Source organism: Pygocentrus nattereri, chromosome 5, assembly GCF_015220715.1.
Source record: "Pygocentrus nattereri isolate fPygNat1 chromosome 5, fPygNat1.pri, whole genome shotgun sequence".
Classification (NCBI taxonomy): Eukaryota; Metazoa; Chordata; class Actinopteri; order Characiformes; family Serrasalmidae; genus Pygocentrus; species Pygocentrus nattereri.
The window spans coordinates 11,976,876-11,992,239 of record NC_051215.1 but is presented as its reverse complement, the minus strand read 5'-3'; the positions used below and the strand labels follow the sequence as shown (position 1 = coordinate 11,992,239).

At 40.4% G+C, this 15,364-nt stretch overlaps 1 protein-coding gene across 9 annotated transcripts in view; it reads right to left on the bottom strand.

Moving 5' to 3' along the window:
- Positions 1 to 15,364, bottom strand: part of inpp4b (inositol polyphosphate-4-phosphatase type II B) — a 578,351-nt gene that overhangs the window by 150,478 nt on the left and 412,509 nt on the right. For 8 of the 9 annotated variants that reach the window (XM_017717647.2, XM_037538633.1, XM_017717648.2 and 5 more), the window contains one exon: positions 7,482 to 7,545. In XM_017717647.2, the coding sequence (XP_017573136.1) occupies positions 7,482 to 7,545 (64 nt within the window). Of the gene's footprint in view, positions 1 to 7,481; positions 7,546 to 14,956; positions 15,026 to 15,364 lie in introns of those variants that run through there. The other variant, XM_017717657.2, reaches the window with a different exon arrangement.

The window sequence follows — 15,364 nt, the reverse complement described above, 5'->3', positions numbered from 1 at the left end:
TCCACATAAGAGCTCTGTAAACTATGCACGTGTATTTGGAGTATAGCTGCAGTGAAGGGGTTTGTGCTTGGGATATATCTTTACTGGCCACTTTCTCAAAACTTCTACATTATAGCTTTGCCTTGTTGCTGTACACTTTGAAGCCCATCTGATGATTCAGATGTTAGCCATCCTCCAGTCCATCAGTGGTCATTTTCTGACCACAGAGCAGCTCTTGACTGGATATTTTTAGGTGGCTGTGCACTCTCAGCCTAGCAAGTGACACTGATATGGGTGAAACCTCCAGCAACACTGCTGTGTCTGATACCCTCCTATTAGCACTACACACTAACTACCATGTCAGAGTCTCTGTGCTGGGAACGATCCAGCATCCTAACAATGTGGTCAATAGCAGCCCTGCGGTCAGAACTGATTAAAAATTAATGGGATAAAGGGCAGCCGAAAGATTGAGCAGCAACAGTTGGCCTGTAGTCTCTAACAGTACATCTACATAGTGGACGTTTATAGGTAGGAGTGTGTAATAAAGCATCCAGCAAATTGAATACATGGTTAGTGCTTCTAATAAAGTGGCCAGTGAGTGGTAGTACAAGGCAATCTAATAAAGTGGTCAGGGAGTGGATGTACAAGGTAAGTGTTTCTAATAAAGTGGCTAGCAAATGGAACTACAAGGTAGGTGTTTCTAATACATTGGCCAGCGAGTGGAACTACAAGGTAGGTGTTTCTAATAAATTGGCCAGTGAATGGAACTACTAAGTGTTTCTAATGTTGTGGACAGCGAGTGGAACTACAAGGTAGGTGTTTGTAATAAAGTGGCCAGCAAGTAGACATACAAGGTAGGTGTTTCTAATAAAGTGGATGTATATTTCTACATTACCATACTGCCATTCTATTCTGGTAACTTGCATATTTCTATCTAATAGGTTTCTATCACTGTTAAATCTATATGTACACCTATTTCTTAAGTCATAACTGTGTTATACTGAGTACAATGCACTGTATTTTCTTAAGTATTCATTATATCCCTTCTTTACTTTTCTTCTTTCTCCTTTTTGCTCTGACACACTCCTGATTTGTTGATATGCCCTGTCCACCTTTTAAAACAATAACATTGCAGTGTTTAGTCTTTTGCTAGGTCTGATGCAACACATCAACTGATTTACAACCTCTTCCTGAGTCAAAGTGTGCTGCAGAGCACTGGAAATAATAAATTATGCAGTGCTGTGAGCCGTTTTATACTAACAGGCCGGCGTGGTGAGAGAGAGAGAGAGACATACATTCCTCAAGGAGCAAAAAGGCAGCAAAGAGAGAAGAAAGAGGGGCAGATGGATGAAGTGATGACCTCCGCAGGAGTGAAGGAGAGCAAGAACTCACTCATCTGCTCCGGCTCTCCTCTGAGTGGAGGATTAACCCCCGACCCTGCACTGCTATCACTGCGCTAATCCCTCAGCCAATCGGATAGAAGCTCCGGCAGCGCCTCTTAAGGAAATGAGTCTGTGCCATGGAAAAGCGTGGTTATTTACTACTCAATGTAAATACACATTATATAGAGAAAAGCATTGGGACACAATCATTGAATTCAGGTGTGTTATTCAGTCCCATTGACACAGGTGTTTAAAATCCTCTGGCATTAACATCAGCCCCAAAACTGTTCACCAGGAGCTTCATGATATATGTCACCACTTATATCACCAAGTACAATTCCAAGCGTTGGGGTAGTGGTGCAAAACACACTGCCACTGGAGCAGTGGAAACGTATTCTTCTCAATCTGGAGGTCTGATGGACAAGTCTGAGTTTAGTGAATGCCAGGAGAGCATCAGCTGCCTGACTGTAAATTTAGGTGGGGGAGGAATAATGCTATGGGCTTGTTTTTCAGGGGTTGGACTAGGCCCCTTAGTTCCAGTGAAGGGAAATCTTAATGCTTCAGTATAACAAGACATTTTGGACAATTGTATGCTTCTAACTCTGTGGGAACAGTTTGGGGAATGCCCTATCTGATATTAGTCTAAGGTTAACCCCAAAAGACCGGCCATTTATGTCAGTAAACTACTTCAGATGAAGGGGACTAGAAATAGAGAGAAGTTCAAGAAACTGCCGCATTTTCATTTGAAACATGACCAAAACATCCCTGTGTCAGCCACTCAGTTAATCGCTCTAATGTTAGTGTGGTCTTCAATGTTTGTGGGTCACGTTATCTGGGCTAATTTGAGACATAATTCACTGCCTACAACGAGTACACACTCTAACTATAACTGCAATTATTAACTTTACAATATCTATATAATTGGTGTCACACATCTTCATGTTATAGCATCTACTGCTCATTTCTACTCAGAGCTGCATTGCTGTGGCAGCGGCTCCTGTGTGCAGCAAAGGAGAGGTAATGAACACTGAGGGTTGGGGGGAGGGGGGTGCGAAGGGGTCTAAATTGCGTTAGTGTATCTCACCCAGGCAGCAGGGAGCTGAGTGTTTTGACGGCAGCAGCTGTGCTCCTGAAACAACACCCGCCTATCGGTGGCTAATTGCCCTCGCCCAGCCACTACACCACAATGACACACTGACAGCGATGGATGTGGCAATAAACGCTCTTGCTCTTTCTCCTTCTCGCTCTGTCTCTCTCTCTTACTCTTTCTTTCTCTCTCTCTCTCTCTCTCTCTCTCTCTCTCTCTCTCTCTCTCTCTCTCTCACACACACACACACACACACACAGATATGCAGAGTTAAACACAGTTTGGATGAAAAATGTTGCATCATTCCCTCAGAAAAAAGTTTCTTTTTAAAGGCGCCTGTTTCATCCTTGCTTTTTTGGCATGAAACTCTTCATGGAACTGGCTTTTAACTCACTTACTCATTCACTTATGTGTAGCAAACTGAAAAATCACCACAAGGGGGAGCTGATAGCGCTCAAGTGGGTTTTGTTTGCGATGAAAAGGAGGAAACTGCCCTACATTTTTTTATATACCTAATTTTTCTTTCCAATTTAGTCATGACTAATTCCAACCACTAGCATCAGTTGTATGCAAAAGTTTGAACACCCCTCGTCAGATTACACATTCTGTTGATTTTCTAAGTGAAAACAAGTCAGCACATCTTCTACAGGGAACAAATTTAAAAATGACTTTTTCTATGTTAGAACAATGGCATTTATTTGCATCAGTTTACCATACAAACAAATCATAAAATATAAAATGTGTGCAGGCCACATTTAACGTTTTTCCTTAATATTTGAAATTTAGCAAATAAACAGTAATTGTGCATTAAAATGTGCGTGAATTAAATTTTGTGCATTAAAAAGTGTGTTCCGTGCAGAAAACATGCATTTTCAGTTAGAAAACCAAGAAAACATATCATTTGACCATGGGGTGCCCAAATTTTTGCACACAACTGTAGTTCTCCCCATCACGCAAAGGCATATATTTCTTCTGGGACACATGAAGCCAGAGCCCCCAGGCAAAAATGCAGTATGTAGTACACTGTGTGTCCTTGTTTCTTGTCTTCCTCCCTCACAGCTGCGCTCCTTCTCCCTTTCCTCTAAAGCTCTCCTCATTTTCTCTATGTTCACCTCAGGACTGTGGTGATCTAACGGACCTCATGGTCATCCTCATTTTTGGCTAACCTTTCCATCCTCTGTAACCGGCCTACAGAACCTGCCAAAAAAGTTGAGCTTCTTTAAAGTTCCTCATTCACTCACTTCTTATTCATAAAGCTGGCCCCTGCTGAGTCCCTAATTCTGGGTTGGAGTTAATGAGGCCCGTTGTCAGTCGACAGCAGAGATCTTTATGGCATGAAGGGTAGTCAATAGCGGTCCGAAGGCAGCATGGTGTGTAAAAGTGTTCCAAAAAATTATGTGCAGCCAATACACAACACGGTCCTGAAAAACTACAAACAATTTCACATTTAAGGGCTAAACATTACACATGAATAATCCCATCAAGCTTTATTATCTAACTCTTCATTAAACTGAAACGCGCCTGGTGGTGCTGTATTATTATTATAGACTAAATGAATAGTCAGATTTGCTATTTTAGGCTGTTACTTAAATTACCATTTCAAAGCCCTGCATATGAGCGAATTCAGTGAGAAGTGGTGCACTACTGCACATGTGTTTGAGAAAGCATCCACAGCAGGAGTTTCCAGTTCCAGCCACGGGTGGCCGAAGGACTGCACTGTTTAGAGTTCTCTGTGCTCTGAAACACCTGCTTCTTCATCAGCTAATTAGCAAGCCCTCAAATGGTGAACTAGCAGTCAGTAGAAAGCAGGAAAAAGCACTTTGCTGGACTACAGCAGGAGAAGATTATCATTTTACATTTTCCTTTAAGCTGAACTGTCTATACAAGCAGACTTTAGACATGTTCATTTGTTGCATATTAGTAATTACAGCAAACAAAGACAGAATATCTTTTCCTTGACTGAAGGAAAAGGTCCTTTTTCTAACAAAAAAGTCTCCTCATAACAAATGAATAGTCACTTGCTAAAAACTGCACTGCCATAACTAGCTAGCAAGCTAGCATCGCTAGCAAGCTAGCATCGCTAGCATCGCTAGCTCCTTAATTTGTAAGATTAAAGTTAGCTAGTTAGTGCAGTGTAGTTTTAGTAAACTATTATTTATCTATCTTGATTGAACAAAAGGTCTCTTGAAGGCAAAAAAAGTCTCATGACATGAAAATATTTGTTAAAAACTAGACTGCATTCACAAGCTAGCTGGCAGAACTAGCTGCCTAATTTGTCAGCTTAATGCTAGCTAGTTAGCTAGTTAAAGGGGTGTAGTTTAAGTAAACTATTATTTATATATCTTGATTGCAGCAAAATGGCTCTGAAGCAAAAAGACTCATGTCATATATTGTTTGATAAAAACTACACTGCATTAACAAGCTAGCTAGCAGAACTAGCTACCTAGTTTGTAAGATTAACGCTAGCTAGCTGTTTAACTCAGTGTAGTTTTTACTGAGCAATTATTTATATCTCATGAGAAGATACAAACGATCGTTTGCTAAAAACTACACAACATTAACTAGCTAGCGCAATTAGCTACTTACTGTTTTTTGATAAATGCTAGCAGTTAGCTGCATTCTCGTCATCTAATTATCGAGTATTTTAATATCATGAGTGTCTGTGTAGTAGAGAGCAAGTCTATTTGTAGTGTTCAGGCCTAACTGGACTGCAGATGGTAACTATACATGAAGACATTTTATTACTCTATAACGTATTTATTACTCTATAACAGGCTGCTCGATTCTATCCACTCAAGAAACTTTACACATGTTCATAAAAACACACACATTTACATAAATACACCCACCACATTTCATTAGTAACATCTATCTTGTACTTCCACTGACTGTCCACTTTATGAGCTCCACCTACATTATAGGTCCACTATATGAGTATACAGTTACGTACTGTAGCCCATCTGTTGCCGCATCATTGACTAAAGAGTTCACATTACTTGACACCCCTGAAGGACCACCACAGAACAGGCATTATTTCGGTGGTGCACCATTCTCAGTGCTGCTGAGACACTGAAGTGGAGGTGGTGTATTAGTGTGTGTTGTGTGAGTGGATGCTGGAGTTTTTAAACACTGTGCCCACTCACGGTCCACTCCACTAAACACTCCCACCTTGTTGGTCCACCTTGCAGATGTAAAGTCAGAGCCAGTAGCTCATCTGTTTCTGCAGTTTGTCTTTCTCCTAGTCCTTGATGAGTGGTCACAGAATGCTGCCCACAGGACGCTGCTGGCTGTATATTTGTGGTTGGTGGACTATTCACAGCCCGTCAGTGATGCCGAGGTGTTTAAAAACCCACAGCAGCACTGCTGTGTCTGATCCACTAATACCAGCCCAACACACATTAACACACCACCACGTTAGTGCCATTGCAGTGTTGTGAATGATCCACCACCCAAATAATGCTTTGTGGTGGTCCTGTGAGTTTCCTGATCAAAAAGGGGGCTAACAAAGCAGGCAGAGAGACAGATGGACTACAGTCTATAATTGTAGAACTGCAAAGAAGCCAGGCAGTGTATATGCACACATATTATGAAATGAAAGAGTTAAAACGGTAGTTTTAGGATTGGATCTTAAATTTAAAGTCCTGGAAATCCTACTTCTTTTCAGTTTTCAAAAATGCAAACATCTGCCCTTGCAAAAACTAGTGATGTACACGGTTAAGGTCAATATAGAATATATGCTCCCTGAATGCCTTACAAGCTCCGAAGGTCAGTGTTCAAACTATGACTGTATAGTGATACATATGTGGGTAAATTAATGTATACTACTACCAGTACAGTCCTAAGAAGACACTGCAAAACTCAGCGTGTGAATACAGATACTTACAAAGACAGAGGATACTTACAAAGTCTCTACATTAAAGACTGTTATATAACAACAGATCTGACAAAAGAATAGCTAGGTTGCTAGACACAACCCTTTTTCCAAAAAAGTCAGGATGCTGTGCAAAATGTAAACAATAACAAAATGCAATGGTGTGCAGATCATTTTTATTTTTATTAAGAAAAAAAATTATTGATTGAAAAATTGTGGTTGGTATAGTGTAGTGGTTAACATCTCAAGATCAAGAGACCTTGGGCAAGAGTCTTAAGACTGCCTTCACCTACCTGTGTAAAATGATTAGATTGAAAGTCACTCTGGATAAGAGTGTCTGTCAAATGCCATAATGTAAAAAGACAGCAAATCAAATTATTAATTTGATGCCAGCAACATGTTTCAAAAAGTTTGGGAGCAACAAAAGTCTGGAAAAACTGTGTAATACTAAAAAACACCTGGTGGAACATTTCACCAATAATTAGGTTCATTGGCAACAGGTCGGTAACATGACTGGGTATAAAAAGAACATCCCAGAGAGGCTTATAGATGGGGAGGGGTTCACCACTGTGAAAGATAGAACATATGTTTCTGAGAATCCAGAGAGATCACTGTATGCAAATGACAAGGCCAAAAACCAACAGAAATAATTAAAACAGAAATAATTCTGTAGTGGAAGTCACTGCATGGACTTCTGAAAACACTGCATTAACAAATGCATGTTGAAACTCTCAATGCAAATGCGAAACTATATATAAACAGGATCCAGAAACACTTCTCCACTTTTTTCTCCCTCCAACTTTTTATGGAAACATGGTGCTAGATAGATAGATAGATAGATAGATAGATAGATAGATAGATAGATAGATAGATAGATAGATAGATAGATAGATAGATAGATAGATAGATAGATAGACAAAATAATAGAACACTGAAAAACAAACTCATTTGCAGAGAATACAATATTTCTTTGCTGCCTTAGAAAAAACTTCTGATGCCCACTTTTACAGTAAAGCTGCAACTTTATTACACTCATATTACAGCAGCCATACAATAAGATGTTGGACACAGTACCATCTGCCTGTACTGTAAATGTTTTCTGTTTGAGTTTCTAAGAAAGTGGTCGGATTGAATGTGCAAATGAAAGGAAGTCGCAACTTACCTGCATTCATCAGTGGTCCGTTATCCTTGTCGTTTGTGGTCCCTGACTCACACACCAGAGTGCACTGTGGATAAAAAAAAAAAAACGAAATAAAATAAGTAGGCAAATTAACTTCCTTCTCCAGACCCAGAATTCTCAGAAAGTTGACGCACGTCACACTCAGAACTTATCTCACATCAACCTCGCATGGCAACAAGTGTCTGACGAGAACACACATTCAATTAAAGATTACAACGTCTCTGGAGCGCCACGTAAATACAGCATGACGCTCCGTCACAAGCACAGAGTAATGGGTGTCTCCCTGTGCTGTAATAAATCACAGCACTGCTGCCAGTGGTCCTTTACAGCCAGGAATAATTGGCTGCTGTTTAAAGAGGGAGAAAGTAGAGCCGATCTTGTCGAGGAAGACATTCGTCACAGGCTGTTGGGATAGAAACTGTCCTACACAGCCACATCCAGCACTGCTGCTACTGCTGCTGTGCTGAAGACACCACATTAAAGAGTTGGAGGTGACAGTGTCCCGTATAGCTCTCTCTCTCTCTCTCTCTCTCTCCTCTCTCTCCTCTCTCTCCTCTCTCTCCTCTCTCTCAGCCTCACTTTCTTTCCATTTCTTTCTCAATTTTGTTCTCTTAATCTCTCTCTCTGTCTCTCTCTCTCTATGCTTTATTAGCTTAATTTGCAATTAAATGCTCTCACCAAAGCAGTAAAATGAATGCTTAATATTGAATAATTATCTCTCTCTCTCTCTCTCTCTCTCTCTCTCTCTCTCTCTGTGTGCTTTCTGATGAGCTGTCTGCAGCACCTGTGTTGTTGCTGCAGTTTCTCAAACAGCGCAGAAAGCAGTGTAAAAGAGACCCTCGCGCCAAATCAGATCAGTCACTGATCCCCGTCCAGCTCCAGCCTTCACTCCCCATTACTTCACCTAAACACTGCGGATCAGCTTTCTGGAGTGTGAGAGAAGAGCCTTCACTCCTAATCAAATCACGCACTGACCTCAGATCAGCCAGAGCGACCGCCCAGCCGCTTCTGACCGCATCGTCAGCTCAGAGAGGAAAAAGAAATAAATAAAAGTAAAACAATGACCGTTAATCAGCTGTGCAGAGAGAGACGGAGTGGCAGTCGCCCTTCATCGGCTGCACTGAGGAGCCATGACCCAAATTCCCCCCCCCGAAAGAGAGAAAGTTCTGGTTTCCAGACGAAGTAAGATTACAAAGGCTCCAGGCCTATTGAAGAGAAGCTCCACTGACTTTCCAAAATTTCAGCATTATTCACTCACTGAAAGGCAGAAACTGAATAAATGATTAACTCTGTTCCTTTCACAAAGGCTGCATGTGGCCCTAATGTAAATAAATGATAGGTTTAAAAAGCTGTTCGACTTAGTGGCTGTGCTAATGAGGACATGTATCAATTCAGTGTTACAACAGAGTCAAATTCTCCATTTAAAATGCATATGCATACTTAGTGACATGCTAATTGCAACACCTGATACAAAAAGTAACGTGGGTATTCAGAAAAGCACGAAGGCCATTAAGAGCTACTGTCTATTTATAGGTCTTGATTACCAAATGAACCTATAGCCCAGGGGTCGGCAGCACTTGGCCCTTTTATTGCCCTGCTGTGGCTCCACAGTAGAATTAGATTTTTTTGGTAAAAATTAAATATTCCTCCTTTACAGTAAAATAAAGCTCTGCTGATTGTACTAACTCACTGTTCTAACAACTAATGGTCTTAAACTCATGAGTTAATGTATAACTGCTTATTCACCCTTTAACCCTGAAGGCTGGCACACAGACTGCTGGTCATAGCTGGCCATAGCAACGCAGTCAACAGTTTTGCCTAGCTAGCAGCTAACGAAAAGGCAAAGAGAAAGATTTAAGATGTACATTGATAATTTGGAGATTAATAGACCTATTTGTGTTTATAATCACTTTACTTTTACTTTTTAAAGTAAGTCTATTTTTGTTTATATTAGATTTTTTAGCGCATACAAGGACGTTAACACATACTGAGACATAATTACAGCTGAGATGATGAAAGGTTATTTCAATAAAATGGACATGAGTTATGGACATGGAAATGATTTCTTTTTATAACTTGATAAAACGGCTCTTCTTAATACATGAGTTGCTGACCTAAGCTCTACAGGAAACAAAGTAAACTTTGGCCTTTTTCTGATATTTTTTGCACATTATTTTTATTTGATTAGTTTAAGATATTAAGCAGAAATATGCCATATTTTTAAAAACAGATCACATTTTACTTTTTACATATTACAATATGTCAAAATCAGAAAATAACAGTAACTGTGCATTAAAATGTGCTTAAGTGTGTAACAATGGCATGTGTATTAAACTGTAAGTGAACAGTCGATTTGTGTAGTGGACATGCTGCATAGAGGAGATATGGGCAGGTGTGAAGCCCTGAGTGAATTTGACAGGGGCCAAATTGTTACAGCAAGACAAGTAGATCAGAGCATATCTGAAATGGCAAGGCTAGTAGGGTGCTACTGGTCAGCAATGATGAGCACCTACCAAGGCTCAATCAATGCACAATAGCAACAAAGGCTATTCCATCTGCTCTAAACCGACAGAAGGGCTCCTGTGGGGCAAGTCAGACAAATTTTTAATGGTGATTATGGGAGAAATGTGTCATAACACACAATGTGTCACATCCTGCTTTAAACGGGGCAGTTAGAGTGCTCATGCTAACCCCTGTCCACTATTCAATGTGCCTACAATGGGCAGTCAATTGCCAGGACTGGACCTTGGAGCAATGGAAATAGGTTACTACTGATGACCCCTATTTTCTTTTACATTATGTGAGCTGTTTATCTGTGGAAGTGATGGCATCAGGATGCACTGTGGAAAGAGGACAAGCTTGTGGAGGGAGCGTGATGCTCTGGGCACAGTTCTGCTGGGAGACCCTAGGTTTGGGCATTCACATGGACATCAATTTAACATGTTCCACCTACCTAAACATAAGGTAAAAAAATAGGCGCCCTTAAGCAGGATCACATACCCTACCACAATGCCCACACTGTTCAAGAATGGTTTGAAGGACATGACAAGTTTAAGGTGTTGCCATGACCTCTAAATTCACTAGATCTGAGTCTTATCGAGCATCTGTCAGATGTGCTGGAGCAACAAGTCTGATCGGCAGCAGTGCCACCACGCAACTTACAGGGTTTGCTGCTAACATTGTGGTGCCAGATACAACAGGGAACCTTTACAGATCCAGCATAAACGGGTTGGAACTGTTCTGGCAGGACATGTGGGGGACCAATAGGATTTTAGGCAGGTGGTCATAATGTTTTGGCTCCTCTGTGTACATGCAACATTGATGATGCTAATATGGTGCTAAATGCTTCAAAGTCAGTTTCTTTGGGGGATATTTGTCCTTATGATGCCCTGCACGCTCCTCTCTGCTCTGCATGTATGAGAGTGGAATGAAGCTTTTAAAAGCTTTTACAAAGAAAATGCATTAGCTGTTAGCCACTAGCGTACTGCAAACTAGGCTACGTTTATACAAGCAGTTATATATAGTTATATAGCTATTATTAGCTTACCCAAAATAAATGCTTCCTTATTTTGAATTGACCATCTGTGGTCAATACAGTAGACATTCAGAAAAAATACTGTGCATGCATACAAGCCAGAGAGGTACATGCATAAACAACTACAGAGGTTCTTATAACAAAAAACAGCTCTGATCTTCAATTCAGCATGAAGGTTTCTTAATCAGAGTTAATGAGAGAAAGATAGTTCTAAAAGAATCAGATAACACAGTATCACTCTCTCTCAGTCTCTCTCTCTCGTTCCCTGTAGTGATGTATGTAGTGGTAAGGTAGAGTGCAGACGCCTGCAGTGTCAGTGTCAGTTACTCAGTGAGACGGGACGAGCAAGACGACATGCCGTCCATCAGTGCTGTCTTGCTCCATTCCCCCTGACACACACAGCTAAAAAGGAGTGTGTGGCATACATGCGCACACACACACACACACACACACACACACACACACACACACACACACACACACACACATTTTCACACTGGAGGGAAAAAACAGGTTGGTGTTTTTCCAGCTTAACAAACTTTATTATCAAAGCCTTCATGAGCCAAATCAGTGTGTCAGAGCAGAGGAAGCACCAAAGAGAACCACCCAAGACTGCAGTTCACACCGGTGAAGATGATCTCATACAACAGGGAGGTCCAGTCATTCCAAGTTGACACCATAGGTCTGGCTATTAATTCAGCGCTACTAGAGCTGGACTGGGAGGTTGTATAATGTAATTTTTCTAGATTTGACTGGCTGATTGGATTAGACTGTGTAATCTATGTAATCTGTGTTATTTCAGCATTACATGACAGGTATTACATTCATTAACGATAACAACACACTGTAAAAACCAGGTATAGTTTATTACATTAATGTGAGGTGGACTGGAACAGAACTCCTATTACTGAGGGAAAAACTCTGGATTAACACAATTACAGAAGACCATTCATACTGTAATTAGAACTCTCAGAATGTGGGAACTATACACACTGTGTTTTCATACTGTGTTAAAATCACACCACAAATAACACTGATAGATTGTGAAAACACACATTTCAAGTTAACACTGGATTAAACTAACAGCTAATCCCATCAATCTTAAAAAATTACACACACTGTGAATGTATGTATACTGGATTAAAATAACCCCACAATCGTTACTGCCTAACTGTAAAAACTACACACACTGTAGATTCATACTGGATTAAAATAACCCCACAATCGTTACTGCCTAACTGTAAAAACTACACACACTGCAGATTCATACTGGATTAAAATAATTCCACAATCATTACTTTCACACTGTAAAACTACACACACTACAGATTCATACTGGATAAAAATCACTCCACAGTTATTACTGTCAGACTGTAAAACTACACACACACACACTTCAGATTCATACTGGATTAAAATCACTCCACAGTTATTACTGTCAGACTGTAAAACTACACACACTTCAGATTCATACTGGATTAAAATCACTCCACAGTTATTACTGTCAGACTGTAAAACTACACACACTTCAGATTCATACTGGATTAAAATCACTCCACAGTCATTACTGTCAGACTGTAAAACTACACACACTTCAGATTCATACTGGATTAAAATCACTCCACAATCAATTAAATCAAACCTTTTCAAAATTTTTCCAATTCAGATTTGTACTGGATTAAAATTAAACCACAATTAATAGCATCAGGCTCAAAAACTGCACACTGTTGAGTTGAAAATTCCTCCAATTAACCACTGTAATATATATAACCTCCACAGGTTAAAACATATCCAGCTTGAATAGACTTCAGGTTGAACTGGAGAAAGATCAACATTAGTACGCGCACAGGGCCCAACATTTTGGCAAACTGAAGCCCCTGTTCTGATGCAGTAAACTGGAGACAGAGGTCAGACTGACACAGAGATCAGACTGCATGAACAAGCCACTGCTGAGTCACTGTTCTCATCTCACAGCCTGTAGTATTACACACAGTACTTCACTACTACAACGTTTCCCAACTCTGATCCTGGAGCACCCCGATCTAACACACCCCGATCTGTCTAATGAGCTCATTAATAAGACCTCCTGAGCCAAAGTGGCTGCATTAAAGAAGGGAAGACAATGAAAAAGTAGAGAAGGGAAGCTGCAGGACCGTAGTTAGGAACTACTGTACTAGCAATTTCTCTATCAATTATTTGTATATGACACTTAACAGCAGGTATTGTCCCAAAGCAGGGCAATTGCTTAAGAGCACGAGGAAGACCCACTGACAAAAACCAGGGCCCAAAATGGGAAACGACCCTCCTCTGAGCTACAGCTTGAAATATTAGACTGAACCTGATGGGATTCAACTGCTCACGTCAATTTCCCAATATGTGCTGTACTCAGGTCAGGTTCAAATTTCACATCTGAGTTCTCCCAGCCCAGCTCCCACCTATGACAGATTTCACCCTACAACCCCTTTCTTTACTCTTTCTCTGTACTTCCATTACCTCGAAACAATTGAATCTGTCATGCTGGAGTCACCCACTCGACAGAATTTAGCATGGAATAAATTTGTTAAAGCAGGATTTAAACTTAATGCAGTTCTATTAGACAGAGCACATGATCATTTCCACATGAATAAAATATATGACATCATCAACAATCACTGCCAAGAACACTTTGAAAGACTTGTAGATATATTTAATTCACATGGAAATTTAATTCACACATTTGAAACAAGTAAATTTAATGCAATATTATTTTGAATGCAGTACAAAAATACCCTGTCAGGGATACGGGAAGTGGGGATGCTGAGGGGGCAAATGCTAAAAGCAGAAAAAAAACACAAAAGAACAGAATATTCTGAGCATAGTAAAGACCTATCTCTGCTATTCGTAGGGTAAAGCTTGTATTTTTATGTTGTTTGTTTATGCTTAAAATCTACAGTAGCTGTACACTATTTACAGTAATGCTGCTATGAATTGCTTCCCTCACCAACTTGCCACTTTGGGGGTGTGTTGCTACAACACAAGCAGGAGTTCTAGGCTATTTCTGTGAAAAGAAAAAAAAAACTGCGCCAATGTAATCAGCTCCCAATCCTGTCCATTTTTTTGCAAACATAAAAAGTCACTCAAGTATCTGGACTATTGTTGTGACAGAGGCCCATCTCAGCTTTTGCTGTAAAAAGTACCAAATTAGCAGAAAGCTAATGATGACAACATTTTTTCCATTTGTATTTGGCTTTGGATGGGTAGAAGCAACAAAGTCTATGCTACAGAATCTCTATTGTAAACACCCCGCACTACGTCTTGTTACTGCAACTGGAGCTTTAAATTCAAACACTGGTGAATTGATAATGAAGGCTTGAGGCAGTGGTGGATAGCAGTGGTCGCTAAGCAATTACTAAAAGGCTTAGTAGGCGGAGCTTGGTAGAGAGTGCAATGGTTTGACTGGCCACAACACAATGACACTTACAACTCAGCAACTTTCACTGTTTTTAAAAAATGGCTTAATAAATATTCCTTCCTCATTTGACTGTAATCAGCGTGGGTAGGCCCAGGTCCACCCAGGCCTACCTGTGGCTATATACCTGCACTCAGCTCATTTGCATAATGTTTGTCCAGCAAGAGAGACCAGAAGTAATTAGGTGTGCATCAGCGGTTGGTGTGTCAGTCATATGTGCATATCGATTACCTTTCCAGCATGTTATAAAATGTCAGTTTAAAGTACATTATCCATATACTTTAAATGAAAATAAAATAACACGGTATTTAGCATGACATAATGATAAACTTCACATATATGCTGCTAAATAAATTCAGCACCCCAATCTGTACCCTGCTCTATTCAATAACACATTACGAAAATACTGAAAATGAAGTTCTGAGATTCACATCATAGCCATACCAGTATAAATACTGAATACTAAATACATACAACTCTGTTTTTAGCATGTAGCAGGCCCATAGCATGTAGCGATCCCAAAGGCTGTGAATAGTAATCTCCAAAGACGACATCTGTTCCTCTCCTGCTTCACGCTTCTCTCTGTCTGTACTGTACAGGTGCGGCTTTGCACTTCACAGCGGATTAACACACACATACACACACACACACACACACACACACACACACACACACACACACACCACCCCTTCACACATGCATTCACACACACACACACACACACACACCACCCCTTCACACATGCATTCACACACACACACACACACACACACACACACACACACACACACACACACACACACACACACACCCCACCCCTTCACACATGCACTCACACACACACAAACACAGAAAGAGTGGAGGATTGAGGCTCTGAGACAT